The sequence below is a fragment of the Myxocyprinus asiaticus genome, chromosome 28 (assembly GCF_019703515.2).
Source record: "Myxocyprinus asiaticus isolate MX2 ecotype Aquarium Trade chromosome 28, UBuf_Myxa_2, whole genome shotgun sequence".
Classification (NCBI taxonomy): Eukaryota; Metazoa; Chordata; class Actinopteri; order Cypriniformes; family Catostomidae; genus Myxocyprinus; species Myxocyprinus asiaticus.
In genome coordinates, this window is record NC_059371.1 from 18,804,607 (window position 1) to 18,822,993 (window position 18,387).

At 38.4% G+C, this 18,387-nt stretch overlaps 1 protein-coding gene across 1 annotated transcript in view; it reads right to left on the bottom strand.

The window, feature by feature from the left end:
• Positions 1-15,884, bottom strand: part of LOC127418494 (dynein axonemal heavy chain 12-like) — a 52,326-nt gene extending 36,442 nt beyond the window's left edge. Inside the window, exons 1-15 of the mRNA XM_051659084.1 lie at positions 15,685-15,884; positions 11,519-11,606; positions 11,384-11,410; positions 11,094-11,283; positions 10,098-10,158; positions 9,854-10,012; positions 9,424-9,619; positions 8,972-9,160; positions 8,694-8,847; positions 1,953-2,044; positions 1,345-1,523; positions 1,113-1,248; positions 862-987; positions 616-750; positions 275-468 (exon numbers count right to left, since the gene is read on the bottom strand). Coding sequence (XP_051515044.1) covers positions 275-468; positions 616-750; positions 862-987; positions 1,113-1,248; positions 1,345-1,523; positions 1,953-2,044; positions 8,694-8,847; positions 8,972-9,160; positions 9,424-9,619; positions 9,854-10,012; positions 10,098-10,158; positions 11,094-11,283; positions 11,384-11,410; positions 11,519-11,606; positions 15,685-15,884 — 2,126 coding nt within the window. The remainder of the gene's footprint in view (positions 1-274; positions 469-615; positions 751-861; positions 988-1,112; positions 1,249-1,344; positions 1,524-1,952; positions 2,045-8,693; positions 8,848-8,971; positions 9,161-9,423; positions 9,620-9,853; positions 10,013-10,097; positions 10,159-11,093; positions 11,284-11,383; positions 11,411-11,518; positions 11,607-15,684) is intronic.
• Between the last annotated feature and the right edge of the window lie 2,503 nt (positions 15,885-18,387).

The following is an 18,387-nucleotide window of genomic DNA, read 5'->3' on the forward strand; positions in this document are numbered from 1 at the left end:
ATTCGAAACCTTTGTGACTTCTGCTGAACACTAAAGGAGACATTTTGGAAAAAAAGTTTCTGCTCACTGTTTTCTCCTATTTAAGCTTGAAAGCTCCACACCCCATTCATTGTACTCACATCAAAAAGTGTAAAAAGTACATCCTTTACATAAAAATTCTCCTTTTGTGTACCACGGAAGAAAGAAAGTCATACAGGTTTGAAACATGAGGGTGAACCATTTCTTTAATAAGCAAAAACAGGAGCATATTTTAGACAAAATTATTCCACAAAACCTTTTCTTTGTGCGCTGCCATTTCAAAACCAAGTTGAAGAGCTTCTGATAGGGCTCTATAGTTTCCTTCATCACCTCCACCTCAGTGTAAAATGTTTGGTCCCATTTGTAAAGTTCTTCCTCTTTGTTGATAAAAACAATTGATTCCTCAATGTCCTGAATTCTTTTCTGCACAGTTCTTACATCAGAAGCATACTGGAAAGGAGAGAGATAAAGTCTATAAGTCATCAGGGCTATACAAAAAAGCTATAAAAGTCATCAGGGTCTTTATAAAATGCAATAACCATTGTTTCAGCTCGACTGGACAGATAAATCATGCGTAGATTTCAGTTTGTAATATACCTGTTGCATCATATCGAGTTCAGAGCACTCTGCAAACTCTTCCGTTCTGCGGCCTACTTTCTCCAGTTCTAACAACAACTTCTCTCTCCGACTCGTAAGTTCCTGTTGTCCCTTCATCTTGGCCTCCTCCATCACCTGCAACAACATGTGCGTAAAGTGCTTCTAATAGGGAAAAGCTTGTATATTTCTTTCATTGTTTGTTATTCATGTAAAATATCTGGATATTTTTTATAAAAAAAATATCACCTCATCACTTTGATCAAAGATCGGGTAAATGTTTTGTGGCCAGAGCAGCACCGTGGCATTCAATTCAAGGTGCTCTGCATCAAAAATATGCACATCCAACAAATAATTCAGCCTTTGTTGTGTTTCCTAGAAACAGTACAAACATTTTTATTCGAAAGTTGTATTTCACAATTGATTGATTCATTCATATGCAATAAGAAATAAATAGAAATATAACTATGTCTGTGTATGTGTGATTCTGAGGTACTTGCCATTATCTTGTTGTCAAGCTCCTCTGTTCCCTTGGTTTTCACATGTTCAATGTATGCAGTCATTTCCATCATGTCCTCTGTTGTCACAGGGACTTTCAAAGCTCTGTCTCGAATGGTCTCAAACTCTTGACAGATCCTGAAAAATACAGAATCGTGCTTCTGTTTCACTAAATATCCGACATATACACCACAGATCTAAAGACAAAGCAGTTAACATATTGGCACATCTTACTGAAGACTGCATTGACGGTGCGAGCTGACAAGCTTCCCCACAAGGATTTGGGAAAAGGCAATTGATTTCTTTGCAAGTCCTTGCTTGAGCTCCTCACAGTCCAGTCGTACCATGTCAAAATGTATCAAAGAGGGAAGATCAGATATCTCTTGTGACAATGCCCGAAAACGTTCCACTTGCTGATATGTAGCAATTGGATATGAAAACACAAACATGTGGTGTAAAACAGATTAAACATTACATAATATACAGACACATTAGTATATATTTAATAAATATATAAAAAAATTCCATTAATGGGATAGTTCATACAAAAATAACAGTTCTGTCATGTTGTTCCAAACCCATATTACTTTATTTCTTCCGTGGAACACAAAAAGAGACTGACAGCCTAAGTCACCATTCACTTTCATTGCATCTTTTTTTCATTCAGTAAAACTGAATGGTGACTGAGGATGGAGTAATTCCCCAACATTCTGCCTAACATCTCCTTTTGCGTTCCACAAAAGATTAAAAGCCATACAAGTTTGAAATGCATGAGGGTAAGTAAATGACGGCAGAATTTTCATGTTTGGGAGAACTAGTCCTTTAAATATGAGCAGGCTGACCTCAGTGTATTCTTCAAATGAATGCTCTTCTTCCATTAATTTTTCCACTTGAGCCTGCGCCATCCCGTTGACTAACCAGTCATAGCTGTTTACTAAAGAACATCCATGGGAAAACATTAAAAATGAGCAGATAAATAGAGAATGCCACAAAACAAATTGCTAACACTGGTATTTTGAGTGTTTTTTTAGTGTGTTGCTATGTGATTGCTAAGGTGTTTTGAGTGGTTACTATGTGGTTGCTTACTGGCCCAAGTCAAAAGAGCCCACCTCCAAGGTTTTTTTTTTTTTTTTTTTTTTAATTAACATTTTGTATTGATTCAAAGGAAAAAACACAACATTTACACACCGAATCAACATTTAACTTTTAACCCTCATTAACATCCCTCCCCAAACACCAACCCCACCCTACCCCAAAGAACACCCCTGTGGTCACATAAAATAATACACACAATCAATAAAATAAAAAATAATAAATAAAAATAAATAAAAAATAAAATATATAATAAACATGCATAATTAAACTAAACATCTCCCTCCTCATCCCTTCCCCTAGAGTCCTCCAAAACTGCCAAATACCTACCCCACTTCCTGAAAAATAAGTCCTCCAGCCCCAGCCTTCCATCTATCATCTTCTCTTAAGCCGCCACCCTCCACATCTCCGCACACCACTCCAGAAATGGTGGCGCTCCGTCTGACTTCCATCCCCTTAAAATAATTTGTCTACCAATCATCACGCCAGTCAGAACCCAGTTTTTTATATATTTGTCCCCCAAATGTATAACTTCCCCATCGCCCAAAATGCTAAGTCTGGGGCAAAGTAAAATTTGAGTGCCCAGAATGTCACGCAAATAATTCTGAATCTTAACCAAAAATCTTGGATCTTAACGCATCCCCAAAAAACATGGGTTGTGTCTCCAACTTCTGATTGGCATTGCCAGCAGGTGGGTGTGTCTTTAAGACCAAGCCTATATAATCTAGAGGGGGTCCAATAAAATCTTTGTAAAATCTTAAATTGCATAAGGCGAACCCTTGCATCTCTAGATGACATTGACATTTTTCAGAATCTTAGTCCACACTCCATCCTCCAATACCAAATTCAAATCTTTCTTCCATAATCTCTTAATAGAAGTTAAAGCTCCATCCCCCATACTCTGAATTAACAGGGAGTAGTACACTGATGCCTCATGACCTTTTCCAAAAGCTGCAATCACCTCTCCCGAAGCATCTGCCTCCTTAGGGGGGTGTGTGCTACTAGCAAAAATGGTACAAAGCAGGTGGCGCAATTGTAAATACCTATAAAACTGGGGTCTGGGGATCCCAAAATGTTGGACCAAGTTTTCAAACAATCTCAACACTCCACTTTCATATAGGTCACTGAGTGTAGCAACCCCCCTCACAATCTACTCTGGCCAGCAGAAAGGGGACTTGCCAATATATAATCTTGGTTTCTGCCATATGCTCGAGGCAACATTTAAATAAGTGTCCAATTTAAACAATCTGGACACTTTAGTCCATACCAAGTGTAAATGCGAAATGACGGGGTGTAACTTAACTTTTCCGATTAGTCTGACAGAGATGCTTTGTAATGGCGAAATAGGGGCAAGAACTGCCTATTTAATAACAAACCAGGGAGGGGCTTTCTCAGGTGGAAGTGACCAATGAGCCAAATGTCTGAGACTGAACGCATAGTAATAAAACAAAATCTTGGGTAGGCCTAGCCCTCCTTTGTCAATCGGCCTATGTAACTTATTAAAATGCAATCTGGGATGTATACCATTCCAAATGAAGGACTTCGCTATGCTATCAAACTGCTTGAAATAAGAGAGGGGGGCATCTACAGGGAGAGATTGTAGCAGGTAGTTAAATTTTGGAATACAATTAATTTTAATAACATTAACCTTCCCAATCATCGATAAATGTAATGAAGCCCACCTGCCCACATCACTCGAAAATCTAAATCAGACAAATTTGCTGGGAATAAAATCCCCAAATACTTAATGCCCTGTTTGGGCCATTGGAAGGCGCCTGGCTGGAAAGCCGTTACTGGACAGTACGCTGTCAGAGCCAAAGCTTTGGATTTAGACCAATGAACTTTGTATCCTGAGAACTTGGAAAAGGAATGAATAATTCTGTGGAGGCAAGGCATAGATCTAGTAGGTTCAGAGACAAATAATAAAATATCATCTGTGTAAAGCAGAAGCTTATGAGCCACAGCTCCCGTCACCACCCCTGAAAAATCATCCTCCCCCCTTATGGCGGCTGCTAATGGTTCCAGGGCAAGACAGAACAATAAAGGGCAAAGAGGGCAGCCCTGCCGAGTACCCCTATCCAGAGTAAAATAATCTGAAATTAATCCATTTGTTTGTACCGCTGCTACAGGGTGTCTATAAAGTAACTTAATCCAACCAATAAATGTACTCCCGAACCCATACATTTCCAAAATCTTAGAAGATAATCCCATTCTACCATATCAAATGCCTTTTTGGCATCAAGTGAGATTGATCATTCGCTACTGACCAGATGATATTGATGAGACGCCTAATATTATCAGAAGCACTACGGCCCCGAATAAACCCCACCTTATCTATATGTATAAGTGATGTCATAACCTTACTTAATCGGTTAGCCAAAATATTTGACAATATTTTTACATCTAGTTGGATCAGAGAGATTGGATGGTAACTTTTACACTCGCTTGAATCTTTGTCCTTTTTAAGAATCAGACTGATCCGGGCTTGTGTCATGGTTGGAGGAAACTTTCCATTCTTTGATGATTCAGTATAAACTTCTAACAAAAGTGGAGCCAGTTCTGTAGCATAGGATCTAAAAAATTCTGCGGGAAAACCATCTGTCCCCAGAGCCTTACCAATAAGTAGGGAATTAATTACCTCGTCAAGCTCCTTCAAGGTTATCTCAGAATCAAGAGAGTTTTTTTGCTCAATCGTCAGTTTAGGAAGATCTAATGGTTCCACAAAGTTTCTAATATCTTCATCAGTAGACGAAGATGTGGCATTATAACTCTTTAAAGGCATTATTAATATCAATGGCTGAGGTAAAAATTTCACCACCAGCAGATTTCACTGAAGGGATGATAGAAAGAGACTCTCTCTGCTTTATATATCTAGCCAAAAGCTTCCCTGCTTTGTCACCCGACTCAAAGTATGACTGTCTTGCCCTCCACTTTCCGCGACAAAATAGTATTAAATCTAAATTTCAATCAGGTCAATTCTCTGAGGCCATCAGCTGACATACAGTGTTTCAGCTCTGCCTCTGCACTTTTAATATTCTTTTCCAACTCCACGAGTTCTCGTGCTTTGGATTTTTTGATGAATGAGGCATACTGTATGACCCAACCCCTAAGAACCGCCTTAAGGGCCTCCCAAGCCACGCCCACAGAGGATACTGAGGACCAGTTGGTCTCCATATAAACATTGATTTCAGTCTTTAACATTTGTTGGAAATCACGATTTTGCAAAAGGGACACATTAAGGCACCAACTATATGATTTCTTTTTCTCTGTATATGGCAACACCTCTAAACTCACCAGGGCATGATCTGAGACTAAGATATTTCCAGTTGAGCAATCAACAACAGATGAAATGAGGGATTTGGATACCCAAAAAAAATCTATTCGAGAATAAATCTTATGGACTGATGAAAAAAATTTATAGTCCCTACCAGATGGGTTCAAAAGTGTCCAAATATCCGTAAGACCAAGATTTTTACACATCCTGTGAAGCGTCAATGTTGCTCTAGGGGGCTGACCTTCACACTTTTGCTTCACTGTGATCAAGGACTGAGTCCATCAAAAGATTAAAGTCTCCTCCCAATATTATATCATGAGGGGTGCCAGCGGCTTGCAGCATCCCTTCAAGATCTATAAAAAAGCCCTGATAATCAGTGTTAGGTGCGTAAATACAAGCCAAAATCATCCTTTGCCCTTGAATTTCAGCTAAAACAATAATGACTCTCCCTAATTTATCTTTAGTCTGTTTGAGACATTTTAATTGTAGATGTTTATTAATCAATATAATGTCTCCCTTGCTCTTACTTGTGCCAGCACTAAAAAAACATGTCCACCCCATATCTTCCCAAATTTTTCAGCTTCCTGCGGGGAGAGATGTGTTTCTTGAAGAAACACAATATAATTGTAGAGCCGAGGAGGGCGGGACTGGGCGTGCGTCATTCCAGCCTGATAGGGCGCGCGAGGGATAAAGGCGGCCGGGGACGACAGTTCGAGAGAGAGAGAATTGCAGGCAGCTGTACTGTGTGGTTTTTGGTTGTGTGTTTTTGGTTAAGTTTATTATTAAACTATTATTTAAGTTGTCAAGCCGGTTCTCGCCTCCTCCTTTCCACTGTACCCCTTACAATAATATTTCTTAAGTTTAAGAAAAGTAATAACCTTCCTTCTTTTTATGGGGTGCCCCAACCCATTCACATTCCATGTGGAGAGAGATAGTATACTCATATTATCATTTGACATTTTGATGTAGTAGAAAAAATAAATTGTGTGTCAAAAACAAAATTATACAGACCACATTCCCCATTAGTGAAACAATCAAACCCCGAACTTCCCCTGAACAAAACACACAGAAAAAAGAAAAACGTGTGCAATAACCCCGCGCACGAAAGCACCAACCGGCGACAATCACTCTAAACTCAAAAGGTCCATGAATGCCCATGAGCCCCCATGACAACTTTGCCATCGTATTGCTCAATTTTGCCTCACAAATTTGTGAGGCAAAATTACATAACAGAAAATACTTTGTAAAATAAACCCCAGCCAATAGGAAGAATGAACACAAAGAATGTGTAGATTCATTCACAGAACTGTCTCAAAGGTGTGATCTTCCACAAAACAAATTCCAGCTGATATAAAACCGTTAAGATTCCTCGGGCAGACAAACGAATGTTCAGTGAGCCAGCTGTTATGAGTTCAGCGGATGACGTAATCATTCCAATGTCCCGTAAAAATACTCAACAAAACAAACTCCAGCCAGCAGGAGGAATAAGCACAAAGAACGAAGAGATTAATCCACAGCTGTTCCAAAGGAGTGTTATTCAATAGAACAAGCTCCAGCTGCTAGGCGGAACCAATACAAAAAGAAACAAAACCGGCATAGCTGTTCCCTGGATGGTCGAGTCAATTCACTCGAAGGCCGAGTGAACTTTATAAAAGACATCCTTTGTGTGAGCATGTAGATATTTTGCGGTCATCCATAGTGTCCACTCTCAAACTGGCCAGGAACTTTAATGCAAATGTAATCTTTCATCAATGCAAAAGTTTCTTAAAGGAAAAGTGTTATGCACAAAACAAGCTCCAGCCGCTCGGCGGAGCCAACGCAAAAAAAAAAAAGAAACCAAAATGATGCCCAGCTTCCTCAAAAGCCAGAGTAAGTACAGAGAGTCGACCCACTCACATGAGAAACACCCAATGGTTTACTCACCCATTGATTCAATAAAAGACATTGCCTGATTGGGAAATGTAAATACTTTGTGACCGTCCTTCGTTTCTATTCTCAGTTTGGCAGGAAACATCAGAGCAAATGTGATCTTTCGCTGATGTAAGAGTTTCTTACATTCCTTGAACCAATCATGTTTCTCTCTTGTCGAACCCGCAAAGTCCGGGAACAAGAAAACACTATGGTTCTTCCAAGAAAGCTTCCCTTTACTCCTCGCCTGGTGCAACACAAGATCTTTATCGGAAGATCTCTGAAATCTGGACAGAATCGATCGGGGCCTATCTCCCTCAGCAAATCTGTGAGCCGGGACTCTGTGAGCTCGCTCGATTTCCAGCTTGTGGCCTGTTATGTCGGGCAGACTCAGGAAAAACTCGTCTAGGAATTTCACCATATCTCTGCCCTTCTCATGCTCAGGAATTCCAACAATTCGAACGTTATTCCTGCGGCTTCTATTCTCAAGACCTTCAAACTTTTCAAGGAGATATTCCAAATCAACTTTGGTCATGGGCAGATTAGCGGTTAATTCCCTCTCCGAAGATTCCAGACAATCGATTCGTCTCTCAACATCAGTCACTCTTGTAACTAATTCAGATAATTTTATTTCCATCGCTGTAATCTATTGACGTATTACAGCGAGATCCTCCAAGTCAGCAAGAATCTTCATCAATATCACCGACATGTTGGACAACTGACGCTGGATTCCTTCTCCCGCCGCACCATCCAAATCGAGTCCCCAGTCTGTAGGCCTGTCAGGGCTTTCATCCTGAACACGTAAGTGTCTTTTAATGTCTCCAGAGCCTGAGGATTTTGACTTCTTTGCCATGTTTTGCCTCAAAGAGCAAATGTCTAACTGGGTGTATCAAATTTCACCAGATTATAACATGAAAATAATTACAAATTTAGCAGTGCACAGAGCTCTTCGCTCACACGTCTGCTTCTTGCATGGCATCACGTGACCCCAGGTTTTTTTTTTTTATATATTCTGATTCCTAAATATGGCTCAGGACCCTCCTTCAGTGTAAGCCTATGGGAATTTTTCAACAGTTTTATCATCTTCCAGGTCACTAAGAAAAGTAAGTATTAACACACCTCAACAAGCTGCACGAGTTGAGGTATCATTCATGTTCATAGCACAACTATGCAGGACAAGTTTGAATGCGACAAACATTATATGAAGGGTTAAAGTTTTGTTCTTATTCCTAAACCTAAATATGAGCAAAAGTAATAGTGATGCTTGCTCTAAGTTTATTCTCAATATTCAGAAAGCTGAGATACTCACCATAGCACTGGAAGTGTTTGGCGGGCCCATCCAAGTTTTTCCGTATAGCGTTCCTAAGAGTGGTCTGTGCCCAAGTCTGAACATGATCTGGTAGCTTGGCATCCACTACAGAAATGTTGGCCTCTGCTAGCCATGACTGGACTGTCTGCACTCTCTGTGAAACAGGTAGGACTTGTTTATCAAAAATGAACTAGTAGACGAAATTCATACAGTATACAACACAGTTTTCACATCAACACAAAAATCAGCCATTTCTCCATGATGATATATTTCCCAACCTGCATGGTATTAGTGATCAGGCTTAGAATTTCTAGCACAGCCTCCTCTAGATCATGAAAGCTGGGGTAAAAGTCCATCTTCTCGTCATCAAATATCAAGTGCATCTTGAATAGGGGGAGCTTGCTGTTGTTAGAGGGATCAAACAGGTCAACAAACGCCACCACACTCCTCTCGACTAGTGCCTTTAGCTAGAAGCAAAACAAAATCAAAACAAATTGTTTCTTTATGGTGTTATAAATTATTCTTAGTCAAGAAGAATACCAAACACAACAAATACTGGTGACCATCAATCCTTTTTCTTTCTTTTTTAGCAGGGTTGCCATATATTTTGTGAGATACTTTTCACTTACTTTAAATTACTTTCCTTCTTTTTCATTGAAACTAAGATCAGAGTATGTCGAAATTACTTCCAACAGATATGGAACTGCTTCAAAGATGTGGCTCAACTCACCTGATTGGATATGAGTGTTGAGGCACAGTTATAAAAGGAGTCTAGCTTTTTAGGTCTGACTTTCTGCAGAGTGTCTTTGCTGGTGAGCAGATGAATGACTTTAGGGAACCAGGCTTTAATGAGTCTCTCCTCAACTCTCTCACATTCCACAGCTACTTTGTTCTTCAGACTCTCACAGTCAACAGGCCCTGTGGACCTTACAGATTCCAGATGTACAAAATCAAATTTAAAGAAACAATTAATTAGTGAACAGGTGAACATTGAACACTGGTGCTTATTTGTTACTGCTTATAACAGTTCCACTTCTATCCATATAAATCTACAGTATACCAGCATGTGGTACCAAAGATTATTTTTCATTCAAGAGATGACTTACAGTAAGTAAGAAATGTATAGCTTGTACCGGTTATCTATTAATTATATACGGTACCTGCAGTCAGAGAGATCAATGAGGAGTAGGTGAGAGAATGTGCTGTAGCAAATATCAAGAATGCTTTTCATGACTGGATGCGATATGTGAAGATTGTTCTTTATCTCCTTTCGACACTGCACAAAGCTGTCATGCCATGGACAGGAGAAATCTAGAATCCTGACAAAGCCAAATATACTCAGTAATCTGACCATGTTAGAATTATTATGTTTGAGTTTTTATTTGTATGAACCGGCACACTTACTTAGCAGATGTGTCTCTGTCAGCTGTGTCTGCTGACAGTGGATCCTTCAATATATTGTTTACTAGGAAAAGCATTGATAGAAACCAAAATAAAGGTTTGATTAAGTTGTCACATAAAACACACACACACACACACACACACACACACACACACACACACACGCAGGCACACACACACACACACACACATACTATGTTTTTAAATCATTGTGGGGACTCTCCATAGACTTCCATGCATTTTTTGGATTTTATACAGATCTAACGATAATTTCTATCCCCTAACCCTAACCCTACCCCTAAACCTAACCCTCACAGAAACCTTTTTGCATTTTTACATTTTCAAAAAAACATTGTTTAGCATGTTTAATAAGCCATTTCCCTCGTGGGGACCGCTGGCTGGTCCCCACAATGTAGGTGATCTCAGCTTTTACTATCCTTGTGGGGACATTTGGTCCCCACAATGTAGTATAAACATGTACACACACACACACACACACACACACACACACACACACATGAAAGCTGAGATTTAGTAAATATAATATTTTATGTTGCCCTATGGTCATTAGGGATAGGCATTGTGAGTAATTTTGCAGTCAAATACTCTAATATATAAAAAAAACAAGTAATTGATTACTTGAAATTTAAAATTTAAGTTCAACTTTCAACCTTAGAGCCCGTTTTTCTTTCCTGTTATTCCTTTAACAATGCCATGCACCCACAGCGCCAACCACATTGAGTTGTAACGGCAATATTTAAGCGAGAAAAGCAGTTTCATTGTTGCCCTCGGCAGGAAAAGGCACGAAGGAAAATGTAAACGCAACATTCGAGCTGTGTTTTTTATCAGTCGAATATTTAAAGCTGAATGATTATTCGATTACTCGTGCACATGCCTAATGGTCATTTCTAAAATTGTCCAAGTTAATCACAAGACAATAAAGAATTTGTGCTTTTTTAAGAAAAATTACTGTAATTCTAGAACAAGATTTGGACTCACCTCTGTGCTTGACCATGACTCTCATGTAGTTCTCACTGACCTCCTTGCAAATCTCTTCAAGCAGCTCTACCCTGCCGGGCTCCTGGCGGAGCCAAGGGGACACCCGGGCCAACATGGCATCCAGCCACTGTTGCTGAAACGGTGCAACAGGACTTTGCTCGACGCACTCTTTAAGGAACAAGTAGTTCATCTAAAAGGAGAATGTGGAGAAAAGTTTAAAGCACAATGAAAAGAAAATCAAAGCTGTTTTATGCTGGATGAGGTAAAAAGTAATGAGGGAAAAAACATACATAGTGTTTCCTCTCATCACTGATCATCTAGAAGAAGAAAAAAAAACAAATACAATAAAAAATAGGATTAAACTGTTCTTTGTGAGACAGTATTTAAAATCAAATACTATGGTGTATCAAGTAAAAGATTCATACTGTTGAAGGAAACTCTGGTTCAGGAGATGGAGGAGTCGCTGGTCCGGCTTCCTTGGCCTGCACATAAGCCTTCAATGCCCTGTCAACTCTGACAAAATTACAGATATCTCCATTACAATATCTTCAAATCAAATCAAATCAAATCACTTTATTGTCACACAGCCATATACACAAGTGCAATGGTGTGTGAAATTCTTGGGTGCAGTCCTGATCAACATAGCAGTCGTGACAGTGATGAGACAGTACCAATTTACAATAACATCAGATTAACACAGCACAATTTAAACATCTGATATACACATAATTACACTCAACAATATACAAATAATAACATACACTGTACAGTATACAATACGCACTATATAGATACACATTATTCAATAAAAATAAAAAATAAAAATATATAAAAAAGTATATATAGTATATATAGAATGTACAGTATTGTACTGTATTGACATTCAGGCTGTCGGTTGATAGTCAGTTGTTAAGAGAGAATCTTCCTAATACAAAAGCACCCATTAAAGGCTGGTTCACAGTTTCACGACAACAGACAACAAACTACAACATTTCAAACGTTTTAAAGTTGTCTGTTAGATTGGCTGCCATTTTACACCTGATGTTTGTTGGCATTTGTTGGAGTAATGTGAAAAGTCCAATTAGCTTTAGCATATACAGTTGTGCTCAAATGTTTGCATACCCTGGCAGAAATTGTGAAATTTTGGCATTGATTTTGAAAATAATCAATTGAAGACTGATCATGCAAAAAAACTGTCTTTTATATAAGGATAGTGATCACATGAAGCCATTTATTATCACAGTTGTTTGGTTCCTTTTTAAATCATAATGGTAACAGAAATCACCCAAATGGCCCTGATCAAAAGTTTACACACCCTTGAATGTTTGGCCTTGTTACAGACACACAAGGTTACACACACAGGTTTAAATGGCAATTCAAGGTTAATTTCCCACACATGTGGCTTTTTAAATTGCAATTAGTGCCTGTGTATAAATAGTCAATGAGTTTGTTAGCTCTCACGTGGATGCACTGAGCAGGCTACATACTGAGCCATGGGGAGCAGAAAAGGACTGTCAAAAGACCTGTGTAACAAGGTAATGGAACTTTATAAAAATGGAAAAGGATATAAAAAGATATCCAAAGCCTTGAAAATGCCAGACAGTACTGTTAAATCACTTATTAAGAAGTGGAAAATTTGGGGATCTCTTGATCCTAAGCCAAGGTCAGGTAGACCAAGAAAGATTTCAGCCACAACTGCCAGAAGAATTGTTCGGGATACAAAGAAAAACCCACAGGTAACCTCTGGAGAAATACAGACTGCTCTGGAAAAAGACAGTGTGGTTGTTTCTATAGTGAAAAGAATACCATCCCCACTGTGAAGCATGGTGGTGGCTCACTGATGTTTTGGGGGTGTGTGAGCTCTAAAGGCACGGGGAATCTTGTGAAAATTGATGGCAAGATGAATGCAGCATGTTATCAAAAAATACTAGCAGACAATTTGCATTCTTCTGCATGAAAGCTGCACATGGGACGCTCTTGGACTTTCCAGCATGACAATGACCCTAAGCACAAGGCCAAGTTGACCCGCCAGTGGTTACAGCAGAAAAAGGTGAAGGTTCTGGAGTGGCCATCACAGTCTCCTGACCTTAATATCATCGAGCCACTCTGGGGAGATCTCAAACGTGCGGTTCATGCAAGACGACCAAAGACTTTGCATGACCTGGACGCATTTTGCCAAGACGAATGGGCAGCTATACCACCTGCAAGAATTTGGGTCCTCATAGACAACTATTACAAAAGACTGCATGCTGTCATTGATGCTAAAGGGGGCAATACACAGTATTAAGAACTAAGGGTATGCAGACTTTTGAACAGGGGTCATTTCATTTATTTCTTTGTTGCCATGTTTTGTTTTATGATTATGCCATTCTGTTATAACCTACAGTTGAATATGAATCCCATAAGAAATTATAGAAATGTGTTTTGCCTGCTCACTCATGTTTTCTTTAAAAATGGTACATATATTACCAATTATCCAAGGGTATACAAACTTTTGAGCACAACTGTATTTGCGTAGTTGTGCACCCAACAGTAACCTATGGCATGTTATACTTCTTCTAAAACTATTTTAAACAGCATTTTTTTATCATACATGGAGATTTTGTGATCATATATTATGCAGAGACTAAGGAATATTTGTACTTAAAAAAAAAAAAAAAAAAAAAAAAATATATATATATATATATATATATACTCACACCTGAGGACTATTTTAAAGGGATAGTTGACCCAAAAATGAAAATTCTCTCATCATTTACTCAAACTCATGGCATTGCAGATGTGTACGACGTTCTTTCTTCTGCAGAACACAAATGAAGATTTTTAGAAGAATACTTCAGCTCTGTAGGTCTATGCAATGCAAGTGAATGGGTGCCAAAATGTTGATGCTCCAAAAATCACATAAAGTCAGCATTTCTTAAGTTCTTATCTTTTTCTTAAGATTCAAATTCTCGGAAAAAAAAAAAAAAGTTCTTAAAAATCGTCGTAAATAACATCTTAAAGTTAGGATAACATCACAGCTGTCTTAAATCCTAAAAGGTAAGATGTTGGATGAATTTACTGAGTTTTTCATGTTGAGTCTGAAGTCATAATGGGCTGTTTACATAGAAATGTGATTTTAGACACACACACACAAAAAAACGTTTTTGATTGTTTTATGTTATTTTTATTTTCAGCTTGTAAACCTTGTAAATGTTATCACCAAATTCAAACAATAAATATTGTTTTGAAGCTTCTTAATGTAGTGACCAGTCATGTTAATTAAAACGGATGCGCTACATAGCGTGCTCTCGCTACACGATCTTTAGAGTTCATAAAAACATAATAATTATAACATCAGAAAGCTGAGACTTTCATTTTCAACCCCATCCACATCCCTATCGGAGATGAGCACAGCGGATACAGCCTCCTCCACATTTCCCATTCACTCACCTCGTACTTTCCGATGTGATATTATTATTGAGCTTCCTATGGAGAACTTATTCATTGCTTTAATTTCCTCAACAAGAATCAAATGGTTAACAGCAAGTAAATTCTCCTATGACGGGTAGTGTCATTAAACTAACACATCTCACACACTCTACACACACACACAAAAAGAAAAAATGATGGCGAGGTGCTTGCTGCTTAAAAAAGGTTAATAGATACGTTTATTGTTATGATTGTGTTGAAGTATTGAATTTGTTGTAGGCCATTAGACAAGGCAACTCCATGAGCAGACTGATCAGACAATGTCAAAGCCTGTCTTTTTATTCTTAAGAAAAGAATTAAGATGTTCTTAAGAAAATATTTGAGAACTTCTTAAAAAGAAATTCAAGAATTGCACTTAGAAATGTTCTGACAAAATTCTTATAATTTATCCTAAGAACTTTCTTAATTTTTTTCTTAAGAACTTTTCGTGAATCCGGCCGCAGATCAATACTTAAGTACTTTTTTGCTAGAATTTCTCCTCCCTGCCCAGTAGGGGGCGATATGCATGAAGAATGCGAATCACCAAAAACACAAGAATTTGAAAGTGAAAGTTAAATTGGAGATTGACTGAGCAGGGAGGAAATATTATAGTAAAAAAAGATTTAAATATTGATCTGTTTCTCACCCACACCTATTATATCACTTTAGAAGACATGGATTTAATCACTGGAGTCGTATGGATTACTTTTATGCTGCCTTTATGTGATTTTTGGAGCCTCAAAAGTTTGCCACCCATTCACTTGCATTGTGAGGGCCTACAGAGCTGAAATATTCTTCTAAAAATCTTTGTTTATGTTCGTCAGAAGAAAGATAGTCATACACATCTGGGATGGCATGAGGGTGAGTAAATAATGAGAGTATTTTCATTTATGGGTGAACTTTCCCTTTAAATGAACTGTAATAAAAATAAAAATGTGCTTAAAATTTGAAAAACTAGAAAAAGAAACCTAAATACACTTTATCTTATAAATTTATGTCCATTTTGACCTAAAATCCTGATGTTGAATTAAGTTGAAATTAAAGTTAATTTCCAGTTTTTATTGTATATATATGTCAAGTCAACAACTTATTAACAGAGTCAATAAAACAAAACAACTAAATAGAACAGCAAAGCTCTTACATAATCTTCTGGAGCTGCTGCTGCTGTTGTTTGCTTCTCCTGTGTCGCAGAAGTTTCCTCCTCACGGCCAGTCTGCTCTCTGGAAGGCTGGAGCCTGAGGCCCCTTCTTGAGCCGATGGGATTGGGATCGGAGGCAGGGCAGTGTACCTCCTCCAGCCATCCTGCGCCTGCGATTTAAATGCCCCCGCTGAGGTAGGCATTTCATACAGCGACTGAAAGAAATTACAATATTTGTTCTGTTGAAATATATATTATTGTTTTACTTTATTTTTTATTTTTATTTATTTTTTTATTGTTATCATTAAAATCACAGGATTTAATGGGGCATCAAACACCAATACAAAGTTTTTTTCATATCATGAAAAAATGAGTTCTGATGAACAAATTAGAAACTAGTATGCATTTTTACCGTTTCTCGAAGCGGTTACTTTGCTCTATACGTCATCCGTCCTCCTAGTAGTTTGTTGCACTTTTGCAGTTTCCGTAAACAGTGTGGTTGCCATAGAAGCACAAACGGAAGCGCTATGGACGCATCGCGTGGAGCGCATTTGAGGACAGCAGTGCTAAATAGGGGCCGTTCACAACGAATGCGTTTTTGCGTCTGTCTGCGCTCTTTCGTTTAGTTTTTCAGTGTAAACATGCTAAGTCTAGACGGCCTTAGACCATAGTGTCGCGTCCAGCTGTTTTTCAGCGTTTTGCGAAAGAGTGCCGCGTTTGTTTGTTTTTTAAGAACGTGGACTTTTCAAACGCGTCTCGAGACACCTGCGTTCTGTTAGCGCATGCTCGGTCTGAACACTGCATAAATCAAATGTTATCAAGAGTCTACACGTCAAGACATAATGTGGACATCAGGCATTAGGTCGAAAGTTTTACAGACGCAAGATTTATCACGTTTCAATTTCAACTGTTTTCTAAACTCTGATGAAAATAAGGAAGATTTAATACATTGATTTTATGCATGCAATCTGTCCTTGGAATATTAGTTCAGTGTTAGTTTCCACTTATCTGACACAAAGGACATTATACTTTTTCTTTTAAAGATATTAGGGTATATGTAGGCTACCTATACACATGAGAGCAAGATGGTAGACTACGATGGTAAACTTTTTTATTCTGCATGGCGAATATTAGCTATATCCAAAAATTGCAAATTTATTGTTTTGTATCTCTATTCAGATCTACACCCTGACATTGTGTTTAATTTGGAACCATGAGAATATGGGTTACTGTTACTGTTTGTATTGTTCCTTGAGAAATACTTTAATAAAAACAACTGTCAAAACTGTTAATGAAACATGCTGTGCGTGCAGTATCAAATTCGTGAAAATAAAGGGCGATGGGTTGAAGTTATGAACGCTGTACACCACAAGGGGGCAATATTTCTCCAACATAATTAAGTGTGTTCACAATCTGGCACACATGGGGTGATTAATGGTGCTGCTGTATGGCCTCTAGTTTAAATAGCGGTCTGTCTGGGTGTGGAACATAGAATCATTTGCTGCCATTGTGGTCCAGTTCAGTTCGTTGCCCTGAAAATGACTCCTCATTGTAAGAAATCACATAATAAAGGTAATGGTGATGACAAGGCTGCCTGAGTGTTGGCATTCCAGGTATCAGTTAGCAAAAACATTTATAGTTTACTTCTCAATTTCGCTGTGATCTCAATTATTAGATGTTTATTGTTGCTGTTTACACATTTCATGCTTTTTACTCCATTATGAGTCAACCATGATGAGTGATAGCAGCGAAACACATTGTGGACAGCCCATGGCAACAACATTTTGTCTACGCTGCATTTCACCGCAATAAGACGAGTGTGAAGCCAACATTAAAGTAGGTCTGTCTTACCCAATGAAGATGACTGATAGTTGTCACTCTGCTCATCAATCAAGCTGTAAGTACATTTGAGACAAGGGGCAAATGACCCACTCGGCTCACTAAATTCACTCTGCTGGCATTCATTTAAAGAAACTCAACCTAGACAGCAAGGTTTTGGCAATAAACAAAACACTTTCTCATTAGCTCAGTCCGGCTTTATAAATGCACAAATTCTTGCGTCTTTAAAGCACACCAGATTAAATGAGACTTAACTAGACAACAGATGGATGGATGGATGGAAAAGACTGATACATAAATGGACAGACGGACGGATGGATGAGAAAGACTGATAGATAGATAGATAGACAGACAGACAGACAGACAGATAGATAGATAGATAGAATGTCCCAAATATTATACATATAAATACAAGACAATAGAAGTATTTGTGCATAACAAAATATACAGTGTCTCTCATCTAATTTTTATTAGAAATATGATTTAAAGACATTCTAAAAGGTAATCTGTCCTATTTAAAATTACTTAGCTGGTGGGTGGAGGGGTTGGGGTGTTCCTTGTATGTGATGTAAAGTCAGTACTGTTTTTAAATCTAGGTCATGTTCTCATGACTTCCAATTCTGCTTTAAAAATCTAAGTGCATACTAATTTCTTGCATTGCCAGATTTCAAGTGCTTATAAAACTAGGCTCTTGGGACAGGAGTTGAAACACATAAGCCCCTTTGCTTTGGGCTGACTGGCAGCTATGTTTGTATGTGAGATAGAGGGTGCAGAAGAGAGAGAAAGAGGAAAGGGGAGGGGTAGAGGAGTGTGAGAAAGCAAACAAAAGAGAGAGAGGGTGTGGGGGAGAGAAAGGCTGCAAGAATG